The sequence below is a fragment of the Parasteatoda tepidariorum genome, chromosome 10 (assembly GCF_043381705.1).
Source record: "Parasteatoda tepidariorum isolate YZ-2023 chromosome 10, CAS_Ptep_4.0, whole genome shotgun sequence".
NCBI lineage: Eukaryota > Metazoa > Arthropoda > Arachnida > Araneae > Theridiidae > Parasteatoda > Parasteatoda tepidariorum.
This window is the reverse complement of record NC_092213.1, coordinates 74,494,738-74,510,603: the sequence shown is the minus strand read 5'-3', so window position 1 is coordinate 74,510,603 and position 15,866 is coordinate 74,494,738. Positions and strand designations below refer to the sequence as shown.

The following is a 15,866-nucleotide window of genomic DNA, read 5'->3' as shown; positions in this document are numbered from 1 at the left end:
TAAAGCTTCGGGTCATGAATATCAGAGTATTATTTTTTTTTTAATTCAAGATGGAGTGATATGAATCAGGGCTAAAGAGAATAGAAGGGCTAGTTCACTCCGCTCTTAGAGCTGAAGCTACGATTTCCCTCCTCATGACGTCACTGTGCCCACANCATGAATATCAGAGTATTATTTTTTTTTAAATTCAAGATGGAGTGATATGAATGCTTCAACTTTAAAATTTGTAAGTAAAATTGATTAAAACGAATGGCGTTTTCAATGAGATAGCTCAGGTATTATTTTTTTATTGTCCACCGCGATACTAATGCAGCATATAATAATTTCCGTAGTATGTCATTGTTATTATTTTTTTTAAACAATGACTACAAAATGTTGTTGATTTACTCTGAGATTTTTCGTTGTTACCATAAACCACAACATTACCGAAACACATACATTGTTAAAATGAAACAATAGCAATATCTCCGGGGGAAAAAACTCACGTAAAAACATCTACAATAGCATGGAATTTTAACTTAAATATTTTTTTTTACAATTTAATACATGCAATAGCCCTTGTTTTAGCCTCAAAAATCCTGAAACAATATCCCTACACATACCTGAATCGAAAACAGATGTAAGTTGTTTTTATAAATATGTCAACTGAACAAAAATTAGGCAATACTTCGGGGGATAAAAATGATCCAGATGAAGAATCTCAAAATAGTATAAATGATACAGATGTAGCATCTCAAAATGGTGTAAATTACAAATCACCAAAGATTGTGGTTGAGCAAGCCCATGAAGAAAATACACAAGATAGCAGCCAATTACCTTTCAATGTTTCACGCCGTCATTCAGCTGCATTGCAAGAGTTGGACAAAGTCCATTCTTGGTTGTCCGAAGTGGATGCAAAAAGTGAAAATCTGGTGACGGCATTTTTGTCGAAAACCCAGTATGTCGCCCTGAGTAATCACTTCCAGAATTTCCTAGAGCATTTAAAGTCCAGGCAGGAAGAAATGCCCGAGGTGTACGCCGAGTTTGCAAACCTTTTTGAAAAGTTCCGGACATGCTTCGTGGGCAGTCAGCAATTGCAGGACAAAGTGTATGAGCTGATATCAGCAAAAGCTGTCGTAGACTTGAAGAATCTGAAATTGAAGAATGAAGTGAAAGAGAAGCGTAAAGATATTGAAGATTTGAATGAATCCCTGGAGTCCATGAGGTTGGAAGCAATTGAAATTGACAAAGAAAAAATGGAGTTGCAGCAAGAGATAAACAGCTTAAAAGATAATTTAAGCAATCGACTGAATGAAGAAGTAAGCTTTTTACCTCTATGTTAAAATATAAACTATTGACTGAAATGGGTTAAAAAGGGTTTCAGGATACTGAATTAGGTTAATAGGAGCGATAATTTATACTCGAAATAAAATAAAGTATTACGACAATTGATTTAATATAAATTGATTCGACAGGATTAAAGCATTTTCAAATTGTATAAGAGCTATCATTAAGAGCGATTGATGAATACAGACTGTTAAATATGGCATTTTATCAAGAGAAAATTGTTCGAAACATGTAAATAATCTATAGGAAAACAAAACTAAGAAACAGTTTAATTTAAAGATGGCACATTTGATGTAAGTTTGGCTAATCGCTACTCTTACAGAGATGCCAACTGCCCCGGACACGCCTAAATAATTTAAAAAACGGTAAATAACTACAAATTAAAATTTGCAAATATTTGAGTAATTTTGCTTGCTTTTTCACAGGTTTAACATGATTATTAAACAAAGAATCATAATTAATGAACTACCAGTCAATATTATTTATTCGCTTTCCGGAGCAAGTTGGCATCTCTGCTCTTAGCCCTTATTCCTACAGGCAGATTCAATCCGGGTTTTTTGGATTATATATTATATTATAAATATAATTTCGACAATCTAACAGATTTTTTTAGTAACTATTTGTCTGTTTTGTTAACTAATAATACCCAAAACATATTTTTGCTAAAGCATCAGAAAAAAATATATATAAAATGGACACCGGTGTTTCATCTGAGTCAAAAGGTTAAAGTAAGCGAGTTGTTTAAGCTAAATGCATCACTATTAGGGTCAGAATTTGATCTTGAAATAATGTTGGTTCTTTTTGCGTGTATTTTCTTGTTTCGAAAAAAATTAAAGATTTCTATAAATGATGTCACGGCCAAATGATAGCCCCAAACTTACGAAACTAAAAGCTTTAAACTTTCCAAATGATACTAAAATGCTGAATTTTTTAATACTTTTAAAGCTTTTTTTATTAAAAAAAATAATAATATCTAAGAAATAATAATATGAACTTAAAATCAACATAAAATCTTTTGTATAATATTTCAGCAGAGCAATCAGCGCCAATCTTTTTAAAGGAATGGCGTGCAACCGAATAAAAAAGGGTTAACTTTGAGATGCTTATAATGTATAATGAAGCACTGACTAACTGATAGTTTCAATAATGTATAATGAAACAAGTCTTGTTACATAAAACAGGCATACAATATTTCCGGTTCTTTAATGAATTACGACTTGTCACATAAAGCAGACATACAATCATTACGATAATACATATAATGATGCATGAATTGTCACATAAAATAGATAAACGATCGTTTTTCTACTACAACTACATGTAATGAAGCACGATTTGTCATATAAAATAGCTATTCGTTTTTTTCTGTGCAATGGTGAATCACGACTTGTCACATAAAACTAACATACGTTTCAGCGCTAAAGTGAAGAGCGACTTGTAACAAATAATAGAAATACGAGCTTTTTTGTACCATAATAAAGTAGCTTCACGTTGTTGTTCTTGTATTTTGACACTAAAAAAGGTGCTTCATTTTATTGAAACGATCGTATGCCTGTTTTATACTTGTGTTTTAATACATTTATTAAATTCTATTCATAATGGCATGTGCTCAGAGTTTATAACGAAAATTTTATGTTAGTCACTTCGTGACTTACAAACATAATAAATGAGAATTTTCCCAAGTGATTTATGTTTAAATGCGTTATATTTATAAAAGAAAACTCCAAGCTCCAAAATTTCATAGTATTACAGCTGTAGCCAAACATTTTTTCAACAGTGTGAGTATGATTTTATAGATATCGAATTTATTTGACGTATACTTCACCAAATTTACCTATGAAAATAGTATGCTCTCATTCACCGAACCTTATTGTATGGCAAGTAATTTATCACTATATTGACAATACCACTTATTTTTTTAACAGTAATACGTATAAACATATTTAGATAATAATTTAAGAAAAAAAATTAAAATTTGCTTACAAGAAATATTTTATTATTAACAAATAAAAAATTAATATTTGCTATAAGTATACTATTTTTTATTATTATAAACTATTTTTTTTAAAATAAAATTGATAGAGTTATGGCATACAGTAAGTTACATTTCAAATAAGAATCAAGAGTGAGTGTTTTCAAGAGCATTTTTGGTGAAAAGCACCATGATATTTAGTATGTAGGCAATAGTAGCGTGTAAGAAATGGTAGCATGTAGGCAATGATAGCGTGTAAGAAACGGTAGCATGTAGGCTATGATAGCGTGTAAGAAATGGTAGCATTTAGGCAATGATAGCGTGTAAGAAATGGTAGCATGTAAGCAATAGTAGCGTGTAAGAAATGGTAGCATGTAGGCAATGGTAGCGTGTAAGAAATAGTAGCATGTAGGCAATAGTAGCGTGTAAGAAATGGTAGCATGTAGGTAATGGTAGCGTGTAAGAAATAGTAGCATGTAGGCAATGATAGCGTGTAAGAAATGGTAGTATGTAGGCAATGGTAGCGTGTAAGAAATGGTAGCATGTAGGCAATGATAGCGTGTAAGAAGTAGTAGCATGTAGGCAATGATAGCATGCAGGCAATGGTAGCGTGTAAGAAATGGTAGCATGTAGGCAATGATAGCGTGTAAGAAATGGTAGCATGTAGGCAATAGTAGCGTGTAAGAAATGGTAGCATGTAGGTAATGGTAGCGTGTAAGAAATGGTAGTAAGTAGGCAATGGTTACATGCTGGCAATCATATGTTTCATTACATTGTGCTGTCATCCAATGGAAATTTCGGAAACTTTTAAAGCACCTATCTTAAAACTATTCAAGGCTTCATTTTATGTATAAATATAACGCATTTTCACAAAAAAAATATAGTGACAACAGACACAACACGGGGCAGTAATATAGTGACAACACTCTTTTTTTTTATTAAACAAAATCATTTTAATGTAATATAAAAGAGTGTGCTGTCACTATAGTACCCTTACATATTTAATTGCGTAAGGATGTTTTTTTCTGTTACTAAATTCTTTAAAAGTGATCGAATAAAACTGGCACTTTGTTGTTTTATCTGTCCATTGTTTATCTATACAGGGTTGGTCCTAAAATATACGTAAAAAATGTAAAGGTAGGTAGAGGGGACATAAATAAGCATATTTCGGATAGGAATGTGTGTGCGGTAATGGCACATTAAAGCAGTAGCTTGTAAAGCAGTATAAATCAGAGGAAACTGAAAAAACAAGTAAAGACAAAAGAAAATAAAAATTTATCAACAGTTTACAAGAGGTGCTCGAAAGAGCAGCCACCAACATCGATACAAGATTCACAGCGACGGCGCGTGGATCGGCGTACATTAGAAAAGACGTTAGGCATGTCGAGCTCATGTAAAGCAGCAACAGACAAGCGGGCAACAAGATCTTCTTGATGCGACTCTCGTACACCAGGCTTTTAATATGACCCCAAAGGAAAAAATCCAAGCAGGTTAAATCAGGAGACCGCGGTGGGCAGGGAACTGGACCACCCCGTCCTATCCAATGCTGGCCGTAGACAGCGTCCAGGTGATTTCTGACGCTCCCTGTACATCCTCTGAGCAACTAATTCGTTTCCTTGTGCAGCCCCATACATGAAATGAACGTCAGCAAGCTCCACATTGGTGAAACGATGCATGCTGTTTGAGATCCGTGCGGGAATCCAGCTAGCAAGCGCTTTTATATGCCTCAGTCATCAGCGCTCCCTACCGGCTCAAGGCGGCATTACCGCACACACAATCCTATGCGAAATATGCTTATTTAAGTCCCCTCTACCTACCTTTACATTTTTGACACATATTTTAGGACCACCCTGTATAGTTTGTCTAAAGTAAGAACTCCCCTAACCATTCTTCTGGACTCATGGAGATGGTAACGAATTATAACTATTTCAAGTAGGGGTGTGGGATCACTATTTAGGATAGGTTTTGGCTCAGGTCGACGATAGAAAGAGAATTTTTTTATTCGATCCCTAAAGTGGAGAAAAGCTACCCTCCCTGAAACGCTCTATTCTTGTTTCCATAGCAGCAGACGGCCTCAGACTTTGTGGTCGTGGGAGTTCTTACCGTAGACAAACTATAAATGTTTATTTAACAGTTGCAGTACTCTGACGATGGAGTAGACACGGGAACCACTCTCTTAGAAGAGGAGACCGAAGAAGAGAAAAAAATCAATCGATTGGAAAATGAGTTGATGACATTGCAAGAAGATTATTCTAATGTTTCAAAGAGGGAGGGGATTTACAAGAAAAAGATCCATGACATGGAAACTGAGATTGATGAACTTGAAAAAGAACTAACGAACACCAAGTCAGGATACCAGAGAAATGTTGCCTCCTTAGAAAAATCCCAGGAAGAGATCAAAGAACTTCAGGGTTTGGTTGATCAAGAGAAAGAAACCAGTCAAGAACTTCGTGAAGAAAACCACCAATTGAACAAGCAGATCAATGAAGAAAGATCCAATTACGAACGGTAAATAAGAAATATTCTTTCCCATAATCATACAATTAATTAATTCTAATATGTGTTTTTTTTTAATAATCCCCAAATTCGTGGGTTTTGTTCATACTCAGTTGCTCCTGAGACTTAATTCTCGATTAATTGGTTTCCTACGTCAGATTCTCTAAGATTCCGTACTAAAACTTTTCCGTACTGTGAAGCTATCACGAGAACACCTTTCAAATAAATCAAATTGAAATCTCATCTCAACTTCAAGGTGCTTCTTCCATTAGATGTTTCTTCTCCATTATTTTCAGCAGTCTTAAGTGCTAGTCTCAAATGATGGACGCAAATTCACTTGTTCATACATGTCATAGCATGTTCTGTGTCGCGCTCGACATATCATTCTCGTTTTTACGAAAATCAATTTAATATTTTGGTACAATAATCTTAAAAAAATAAATTATTGAAAAATGCAAAATTTTTCTTTTTACTGTTTTCCTAAAGTGATAGTATATTTAATATGAGAAAAAAATTAAAATAATAATAAATTTAATTGTAGGTTACCACTTTTTAAAAAAGAACTAAAATTATATAAAATTAAATATTTGAATTATTAGCGTTATACTCAGATATTAACTCAAAATGTTTTTTACTCATTGCTTTTAATTAATTCTCATGCTATATGGGTTAGGGGACGCTGCGCTGCGCTGCCCAGGCACCCAATTTTTGCTAAATAAAGGAAGATATGTCATGCTAAACCTTTTATAAACTAGCAAAATCTGTCTATATTTGCACATTTAGTTTGTAGTTATTTACCGTGTGGCCAGACGAGCAAGCCATGTAAAATCAGCGTGGCAACGTGTTAAATTAATTTAATGTGGCGTTAAATTTACTTGAAGGTATGTCACAAAAAAAATGCTATCTGCTCCTTACTCTGATCGAACTATTTATCATAGTTAATGATGGATGGACAAGTGGTTTTGGAGATCACAGTTTAAAGTGAAAAGGTCTTAGGTTTAGTTAAACTGTTAATATGTTAATTATAACTAGCACAACTACCTTTACTGTTTTTTTTCCAGCCTCTACGGGGAATTGAGTTTGTCTGAAAAATCGTTGGAAGACAAACGCGAATCTCTTGAAAAATGTCGAAAGGACTTAAACAGAAGGGGAGATCGCATAAGGATGTTAGAAACGGAAAAGGAGTCGCTGTTGTTAGATCTCGACGAGAAGCAGTTTGAAATAAAATCTCTGAAAGTATGGTTTAACATTTCTTTTCCTTATTTTTTTTATGGGGTCATTAATTGGAAGCAACAGATCTGAGGGTAAATTCATATTACGTTACTTTTTTTTCCACCTAAATGCAGCTTTTAAACGAAAATTTCTCATCCATTCATCTTTGTTTTTAATATTTTATAACCAACCCAATTTTGAGTTTACGACAACCAATGTTTAACTCCATAGCTTTGCAGTTTTGATCCCAATTCAGAAGACAAGGGTGCATGTGGATAAAGCATTGGGAGAAATTTGCCTCTGTGGAAGACTTTCTGATGGAACTAACCAGCATTTGCGTTACGTGAAGAGGGAAATTATGAAAACCTCCCATGTTTTTACCCATGATCCGTCTACACTGAGGATATTTTACGTCAGCACAGTGGTCGGTGCAAGCCGGATGCACTACTCGTATCTCCCAGCCATTGCTGGGTTTCGAATCCGCGTCATCTCATTGGGAGGCGAGCACTCTCTCCCCTGAGCCACCACGGCTCAAAAGTGTTATTCGTCTTCTGCGGCGGGGAATCGAACCCCAATCTCCCACAAAAGAAATACTTTAAATTAAAAAATAAATAAAAAACTCATTGACATTACTTTCAAAGTTTAAATCCATAAACTTCTTTCTATTTACTTGTTAATTCATTGGTTAATTTATTGTTTTTGCTCTTTTTACTGTTCTTAAACGGATCTGCCCATAAAAGATGTCGCGCTTAGAAGGAAGGGGTTTCATTAATTAAGCGTGACGTGAAGAAGAATGTAAGAAGAAGGATGGCAAAGGACAGGGGGTCAAAATATTTAAAAAGTGTAATAGCCCCTACAGGTTGAACTCCTGTTTTACGTTGTTTTAGGTACAGAGCGCAGTAGGTGACTTTGTTTATGAGTCTAAACTATATCTATAGTTTGTCTAAAGTAAGAACTCCACTAGCCATTCGTCTGGATCATGGAGGTCACTATGGTAGCGAGGCATAACTATTTCAAGTAGAGATGTGGGGTCATTGTTTAAGACAGGTTTTGACTCGATTCGGCGAGCGAAAGGGAATCTTTTTGCTTGGTCTACTGTGTTAGCCCTAGAGTGAAGAGCAGCTACCCTCCCTGAAATGCGCTATTCTTGTTTCCATAGCAGCAGACAGCCACAGACTTTGTGGCGGGGGAGTTCTTACAGTAGACAAACTGTAGTAGGGGTGAATATTAAAAGTGTATATCAGGTTTTGACACGGCAGTCGGTGAAGGAAGCATCGAAGTCTCTCTGCTTTTAAAATGCGTTTGTTTCTAGTGAAGAAGACAAGTCCATTTCCTAGGACGGTGAGAGCTCTTCTATTAGACAGGAATAATTTACGGGTCAAGTTTTTGAAGAAAACGAAATTAAAATACACACATCCGAAAATTTTTTTTTATCGCTGCTAAATATCTACAAAAAAATTAATTATTTATATCTCTTTCTTCTTAATGATTCATGACATCGATAATGATTCATGAAAATTTTCTCTACTTGACTAAAATATGACTTGAGCCTTTAGAAATTAATAATTAATAAGGGGGCATATTGGGCCGGGGGGAAACTATATGATCCCTTCCAATCACACTTATGAACTAATGCAACAAGTTCAATATTTTGCTTATTCCATGCAATTTTCCATATGTGGTGTGACCCCATTCCTACGGAATTCTTGATCCAAGACTTTAGAAACCCGTCTCAGTCAAAAGATAGAAGTGCATTGACATGGCTAAGAATTGTATCTAACTGATGTTAAATCCGTTTTTTTTAATAACTAGTATTCTGCCTTACAAGCGCATTTACGTCGTTCATTTCTGTACAAAGGCCTCCCTGGCCGAGCGGTATCTCTAGCCAAACCCTCTATTAAGCGTGGACGTGGCGGGTTCGAACCCATGATGTATTCTTTGTGATTTCCGTCTCTGTATTGTGCTATCTGTCCTTCTACTTGACAAAGGCTTATAAGCCTTAATTGAGCACACAAGCCAGCAAATGTATGTTGTATCAATAAACCAATATTTATGTACACTTAATTAAATTAGGAATATTACAATTTGTTTTCCCAATGTCAATTTAAAATTTGAGTTTTTTTTCCAGGCTGAACAAGCAGATATTGTGAAGGAAAAGAAGACATGTTTGAGAAAAATTGCTCAGCTCGAGAAAAATGTTTCAGATCTAGAGTTGAAAAATGAAAGCCTCCTGGAGAAAGGCATTATTCAACAGAAAGAGCTAGACGCATTGACAAAGGAGTTCAGTTATTATGACAACGAAATTAAAGAGCTAACTAAGCAAAAGAATAGCTACCTGCAAGAACTTCGAAAACTCGATAAGGTTTAAAATTAGTCTTTATTTTTAAAACATATAACTTTTAACACCAGTCAAAAATGTTTCAGTTGAGCATACTTATCTCCGTTTATAATTATCGTAAATATAATTATCGTATATAATTATCGTATTGCTTGAACTTAAAACCTTTATTCATTTAAATTTCAATTGAAATATTCGGTATCGGCAAACTTTTCATTGGGGGTAGGCAGTAAAAAACAATCTACCCGGCTCCGATTGGTTGGGTTAGTCCATTAAAGCCCTGTCAAATAAGCAGTTTCTATTAAAGCTCCTTGGTAAGTGTTAGTTCTAACCCGACTTCAGCATTTTTGAGGAATGAAGTCTAGTTATTATCACGAAGTTTGTCTAATCATAAGCAAGTAATTAAATAATAGTTATTAATTAATAAATAATAATTAATTAATAACAAATAATAATCAATTATTAATAATTAATTAATTAATTAATTAATAGTAAATTAATAATTTAATTAATTAATAATTAGTAATACTTAANTAATTAATAATTAATTAATTAATTAATAATAAATTAATAATTAATTAATTAATTAATAATAAATAATTAATTAATAATAGATAATTAATCAATTAATAACAAATAATCGATTAATAATAAATGATTAATTAATTAACTTATTATAAATTTTAGGTTATCGCCAATCTACAAAGTGATTTCGAAATATGTAAAAGAAAAGAAACGTTGCTAATCAATGACATAGGCTTAGCCAATCAATCAATTCAAAAATTGAAGAACACTGTCGAACGACAAGAGCTTGAGCAAGAACGTTCGTATGCTCAAATCATGGAGCAGAAGAAATCAATCGAGGAGTTGAAAATTGAAAAGGATCGCCTAAACAAGGTGGTCTCAGATTCCGAAAAGATTGTAAGTCAGTTGAAAGAAGTTATTAAAGAGAAAGATGTGCTGCACAAGGAACAGGTTGAGGAAACACGATTCTTTCGTAAGTCATTATTGGAAGCTAAGCATGAAATCGAACAACAGAACTTGAAGTTAAATATGCTGGATAAGCTTTCAGTCCAGCTCAAAAACTACAATAAGACCTTGGACAACAAACTGAAGGGATTGATCCAGGATAAAAAAGCAATTAAAGAACAACTAGGATTTGCTAAAGAGTCTCTAAAACAAGCGAATAAAAATGGCGCAGACTTGACGTTAGAGATCAAATATAAAGAAAATGAGAAGTTACAATTGCTGCAGGACATTGCTAGTTTAGAAAGGGATAAAAGCAATCAAGAAGGAGCACTGAAAAGCATCCGCAATGAAAAGGACGCGTTGGTTGTGAAGCTGCAGAAAAAGGACGAAGAAATATTTGAAGAGAAGGAGAAGGTGAAGTTGCTGGAGACAGATTTGTCAAAGTTAGAAGTCGCACTCAACGAGAGGATTGAGGACATAAAACTTCTGAAAGTTCAATTGTCTGAAATGAACCGAAACAAGGCTCTAATGGAGCACAAGGTTGAGAAAATGGAAGCGACTCGCCAAGAGTTGGTGACAGCTGAAAGAGATCTGCAAGAACAGAAATTTAAAGTGAAGAGTTTGGAAGAAGCGATTCAGACGCCTACGAATCTCCACAGGTATTACTTTTTTAAAAACGTTATGGATAAGTTATTCAATCACATTATCACTCATGTTTTGAAACAGGATAAAAATATTAACTAGTGATGTCTTTTCTATTTTGTAAATTGAACAAACGCAAAGCTCTCTCTTTCTCTTTATTTAACTAAAACTGGGTGCCTGGGCCGCGCAGCGGCCCCTAACCCATTCATCATGAAGTATTTACAAGTTGAATTAAAAAACATTTTGAATTATGCAGCATTTAGGTAGCATTACAGAAGATCAAGCATATTTGCTTGATAAATTAAACATGATTTGATATTTAATATAAGTCATGATTTATGCAATAATCAGAAATTTTCGTGAATATAAAAAGCACAATTGATATTTAAGCATTGATTGGTATTAAATTTGATGCAATCATAGGTTGTGATTAAAATATGAATTAAATTAATGTGTAAACAATTACAATTGATATTTTAGCATTGAATGGAATTTAAATTTGATGCATTCATAAGTTATGATAAATTATGAGTAAAATTAGAATATATGCAAATGCGATTGACAATTTAGCATTGAATAAAGTTAGAATTGTGTAATTTTAAGTTGTAAAACAAATATAACATGATATGTGATAAATTTACAGAAGTTTTGTTTAATATTGGTGTCGCCATCTATCGGACACAGTTTGCTATTTAATTGAGCTGTTTTACTTTTTTCATTGAAGAAGAGTTTGATAATCTACATATTACACTAATGCAAGAGTTCAGAATGAATAGTCCGGAATTGGGCATGACTATGACATTATGGAGCATTATCTCTAATGATTCTTTGCAGTAAGAACAAACGCAAAGCAACGAGCTCCATTTAACTAAGTAAAAATAAAAAATTGCAGCTAAATGACGAAACAGTAACTAGCCTTGAATAAATTTTCATAGCAGTTTTGAGATTACGCATACGTAATTTTAATACAATATGTTGGCAATAGTCTCCCAAAAACTGAAATCAAGACTAAAAACTTAAACTAAGACACTTAACCCCTTGGGGCGGGTGATTCAGAAAAGCATTCATACTAAATCAGAATCAGGATGCAATTAAATAAAAACGCTAACTTAAATGTAGTCGTTTCTAAATTTGACAGACTTACTTTGCTTTTACTTTAACCCCTTGGGGACGGGTGATTCATAAAAGCATTCGTACAAAATCAGAATCAAGTTGTAAATAAATAAAAAACGGTAACTTAAATGTAGTCGTTTCTAATTTGACAGACTTACTTTAGCTTTTACTTTAGTTATTGTTAGTTTAATCATATATATAATCAATGTTAATTCAAAGTATAACTAAATAGTTTTATTTTGAACAAAGTATTGGTGAATTAAATAAATCTGCTGACACATATTTGTGACAGTCGGCGCGAAAGCATACCTGCCAACTTTTAATCCCTTCCATTATGGTTCTTCCCAGTGGTATTAAAATGGAATTGAAATTTTCATTTTAAGCAAAAAAATACGTCGTATTTGAGAAAGCTTAAGCTGACAATCATGATTGTAACGCATATTAATATATATGCTTAATTTTCTTAAGAATAGTGGTGATTAAAATCGTTTAAAAATTAAGTTTAGAAAAGAGAAAAATAGCATAGATTTACTACCACTTTTAATATAAAAATAAAATTTTACGCCAAATGCGTAAAAGTTGGCAGGTATGCGAAAGGGTTAAGAAATTCTGCTTATTTATTTATTAATTTTTTTTGAGCTACCACTTTCTAAATTTATATAGAATGAATATAAATTATAAATAAGCTTACGAATAGTGTTCATTAACACCTTTTCTCTTTCATTTTGGGCAATACCCTTCTCTCTGCACCGGCGAAGCTCGGGGTTTTATACCGGAGGAGGAGAGGTAGAGCTCTTAATTAATTGTATTTTAATTCATTTTGTTATTCTCCCATACCGAGGCGTGTAAACGATTATTTTCTCTTACTCTTGATTCGGCAATTCTCAACTTCAATCAGATGAAATTCGCAAATATGAATGTGTTGCTTGTTAATTAACACGTTGAATGCCATGGAGATCACCGGTGACCAGCACTGGGTTTGTTCGTAGCTCCTCGGGGGTCACCGGTGACCGGTGAAGCCAAGATTATTAGAAATACATAATTCGAGTAAATTTTTAATCCTTTTAATTTTTTTATATTATTATCGTTGCTAAAATGGTTTGAAGAAATTAATGAAATATAGAACACACAAAAATAGTTTTATTTAAATACAGAGATGCCAACTTGCTCCGGACAGCGAATAAATATTTTCATGTGGTAGTTTATTAATTGTGATTCCTAGTTTAATAAATTCAATTTTGTAGATTTTTATTCACCACTATTTCTAAACAACTCGTAGGCTTATATAATTCACAACTATTAACTGGTATGTCACGCTAAACCGTTTAAAAAATTAGCGGAATTCGTCTGAAATTTCCAAATTTAGTTTAAAGTTATTTAGCGTTTGGCCAGACGGGCTAGCCGTGTATAATTAGCGTGGCGTTCAACCTGTTAACAATGGCATCTGAAAATCACTTCCAAACGAGAGCTAGCGACAACTGTTTGTGGCTCGTATTTCAGTGAAGTTAGGGGAGTTACTTCATTGTATAATTGATAGACATCATAACTGAAAAGGTTTCTGAGAATACATAATAAGTATAGCTCTGAAGCTGGGCACTTGGAACCTCTTGCCGCCTTTTTCCCATTCATCATGGACTTCTAGTGGATGATGAGTAATTGTGATTGCTGAACATTTACTTGTAATTTCCGTTTTAAACATCTGTCTTCATTTTATTTTATAACCGACGTTGAACAACCTCCCACGCTTAGCCTGACGGCAAGGGGACTCTAACACATGATCCGTAAACCACTGAAGATATTTTACATCAGCACTGTGGTCGGGGAAAATCGGATGCGGAATTCGTATTCTCCAGTAATCGCTGGGATTCGAAGTTCGAACCTGATTCATCTCATTGGAAGGCGAATGCTCCTTCCCCTGAGTCATCATAACTCACACCTGTCTTTATTGCCGTAAATTTTTTTCTGTAGTTTTTGGAAGGCAAAGTTATGTCTCTTTGATTTGACCCAATTGTATCATTGTCATCAGCATAATAAGCGGTAACACTCTTCTGTATCTGCAAAAATATATCTTCTGTATGTACAGAAAGTCGTATGTGAATAGGATGTTAAATATGATGATCTCGAGGTTTTAAGCCATTACAAACGTCTTTAACATAATATATTTCATATCAAAAACAAGGAAGATGTTCATGGTACAGTGCCACAGAAGAAGCCATTTGTTGGGTTTTAGAAATTATTATTATTAACATTGAGAAATATTATTAACACCTTCCCCCGATGAACTCTTAGTACATTACAAATTAAACATTTCAAAATATTAATCAAAATTGTATTTCTCAAATGTAAGGTACCAATATTTTAAAAATAGGATATAGAGGATAGAGTCTAAAATAATTCATTGACGAACTCCCGCTAAAAATCTAGGGTCGAAATGATATTACACTTGCAGTTTTTGTAATAGTTACTATTTGATAGATTATGTTGAATAATTTTTATTACTCCTGGTGGAAAATTTAGCTGATTCAATTTGTATATTATTTCTGTGTGCCATACTGTGTGAAAGGACTTTGAGAATAAGGGTAATGTTTACGAAGCAATCTGTTCATCCTTTCAAATTGTTAATAACATCGTGATTGTGAAAGAATTTAAAACACAATATATTAATTGTTTAAAGCAGAAATTTTACCGCTGCTAAAAATATAAATAAGCTTGTTAGCATAGAAATTGGCAGGTATAGTATCCACATAATAATTCAGCATCACCAGAATAATAATTCATAATTCATCATTGTTTTTAGATGGCGTAGTTTGGAAGGCACAGATCCTGAAAAAGCACAACTGGTGACAAAATGTCTTGAGCTGCAACGCCAACTCTTGAAGAAAACGACTGAATTAAAGAGCAAAGACCACGAGATCCATAGCAAGGAAGAAGAGTTGCTGAAGCTGCATGAGATGATAAGGCGAAGAACAGAATCTGGCATGGACAGCGACTTGTGGGAGTGCAGGCGTGAACTCAAATCACGGATGGACAGATTGAAATGCCTGACAGCTGAAAATAATATGTACGAATCTACGCTAGAGAAATACAGAAAGGAGATTATGGTACTGAAAGATGAAATCCGACGATATAAATTGGCAGATTTCAATTCAAGGAAAAGGAAGAATTCTAAAACTAAAAAGAGGAAGAGCAAACGTTGATTTCAATGTGGGACAGATAACTTACAGAGTAACCATTTACAATAAAAATTTTTAAAAAAAACAGTAATATTTGTTTAGTAGTTGTATATTCGCTAACATTAGGCCATCTAATGTTTAAAAGTTGAATGGTTAAAATAGTTTAAGGGTTATTTGTTTTTCGATGATGTTGTGAAAATGAAAAAGCGCATTTCATGTTAACAAAAAAAAAAGCACTGTGTGAAAAAAGAGGAAAGACATTTAGAGACTAATCCGATGTTATTTTAAACTGGGTATATATATATATATATATACCCAGATTAANCATAGCTATATATATATACCTACTTCAATTTTCAGTTGCCAATTTTTCCTAAATATTTTAAAATAAAAGCATAGCCGTGGATTGCTCTTCTCCTGACGATGCAACCAGGATTCGAATACCAGCCATGACTGGTCGATACGCACCCAGCTCGCACCGACCATGGTGCTGACGAATAATATCCTCAGAGGTAGGCGGATCATGGGTTAGAGTCCACTTACCGTCAGGTTTTCTGCAACGCCTCCTATAACTGAAAGCCTCCACACAGTTTTTCATAGGTAGTCCGATCAGACCACTGTGAGG

The 15,866-nt window shown here is 33.9% G+C and overlaps 1 protein-coding gene across 1 annotated transcript; it reads left to right on the top strand.

The window, feature by feature from the left end:
• The first annotated feature begins 556 nt into the window (after positions 1–556).
• LOC110282054 (cilia- and flagella-associated protein 58-like) lies at positions 557–15,284 on the top strand. Its single transcript, XM_043050981.2, has 6 exons — positions 557–1,298; positions 5,433–5,806; positions 6,856–7,030; positions 9,135–9,368; positions 10,032–10,972; positions 14,866–15,284. The coding sequence occupies exons 1-6, from the start codon at positions 639–641 to the stop codon at positions 15,263–15,265; spliced, it is 2,784 nt and encodes a 927-aa protein (XP_042906915.2). The 5' UTR covers positions 557–638; the 3' UTR covers positions 15,266–15,284.
• Positions 15,285–15,866: the final 582 nt, after the last annotated feature.

What these genes read in the sequence shown, in the direction of transcription:
- LOC110282054 (XM_043050981.2), top strand. Translation starts at nt 639, where the DNA reads ATGTCAACTGAACAAAAATTAGGCAATACTTCGGGGGATAAAAATGAT. An exon ending in TTGAAATAAAATCTCTGAAA is followed by an intron (nt 7,031 to 9,134) that starts GTATGGTTTAAC and finishes TTTTTTTTCCAG; the next exon opens with GCTGAACAAGCAGATATTGT. An exon ending in ACGCCTACGAATCTCCACAG is followed by an intron (nt 10,973 to 14,865) that starts GTATTACTTTTT and finishes CATTGTTTTTAG; the next exon opens with ATGGCGTAGTTTGGAAGGCA.